The sequence below is a fragment of the Cyprinodon variegatus genome, unplaced genomic scaffold, assembly GCF_000732505.1.
Source record: "Cyprinodon variegatus isolate N-32 unplaced genomic scaffold, C_variegatus-1.0 Scaffold424, whole genome shotgun sequence".
NCBI lineage: Eukaryota > Metazoa > Chordata > Actinopteri > Cyprinodontiformes > Cyprinodontidae > Cyprinodon > Cyprinodon variegatus.
This window is the reverse complement of record NW_015150877.1, coordinates 257,681-258,223: the sequence shown is the minus strand read 5'-3', so window position 1 is coordinate 258,223 and position 543 is coordinate 257,681. Positions and strand designations below refer to the sequence as shown.

General features: G+C 40.3%; 1 protein-coding gene across 1 annotated transcript in view; it reads right to left on the bottom strand.

Annotated features, from left to right (window-relative positions):
* LOC107093434 (metastasis suppressor protein 1-like) overlaps positions 1–543 on the bottom strand; it is a 41,051-nt gene that overhangs the window by 6,496 nt on the left and 34,012 nt on the right. Inside the window, exon 9 of the mRNA XM_015388483.1 lies at positions 517–543. Within this exon, the coding sequence (XP_015243969.1) occupies positions 517–543 (27 nt within the window). The remainder of the gene's footprint in view (positions 1–516) is intronic.

Genomic DNA, 543 nt, shown 5'->3' with positions numbered 1-543 from the left:
CAGAAGTTCTGCAATTACACTTTTTCTCTCCCTCCCAAATCGATGGTCGGCTGCATATTTAGTTTTCCTTCCCAGGAAACTTCTTTCCAAAGTTTTCTGTTTATTTTTTGACAACCTCTCATTACAAAGCAAACATGCATGCAATCCTTCCGCATTGATAATGAAAGCAAATGATTCACGCTGGTTGAAAGTTATGACCAGTGATCTCTATGGCTATGATGCAAATTATTGTTTAAATTTGTTCCTTATACAAATGTTTACAGCATTTGTTTGACCTCCTGCACACCATATTAAAACAAACAAAAAAAAAAAATTGATTTTCATAAATTTTTGAAAAAGCTACAGGGAGCAGTCAAGGGGGGGCGCTAAAGAGGCGCAGGTTGCCGACCCGTGTTTTAAGAATTTGGCCCAAGATGGCTTCCTTATCTGCAGGAAAAGGTTCAAATAAACCTGGAAGCATGAAATGAGTTGGTGTGAATGAGATGAGGACAGAGAGGCAGGCGGGAGGAGACGTACCGTAGGAAGGAGGGTCTCTCCTTAAAG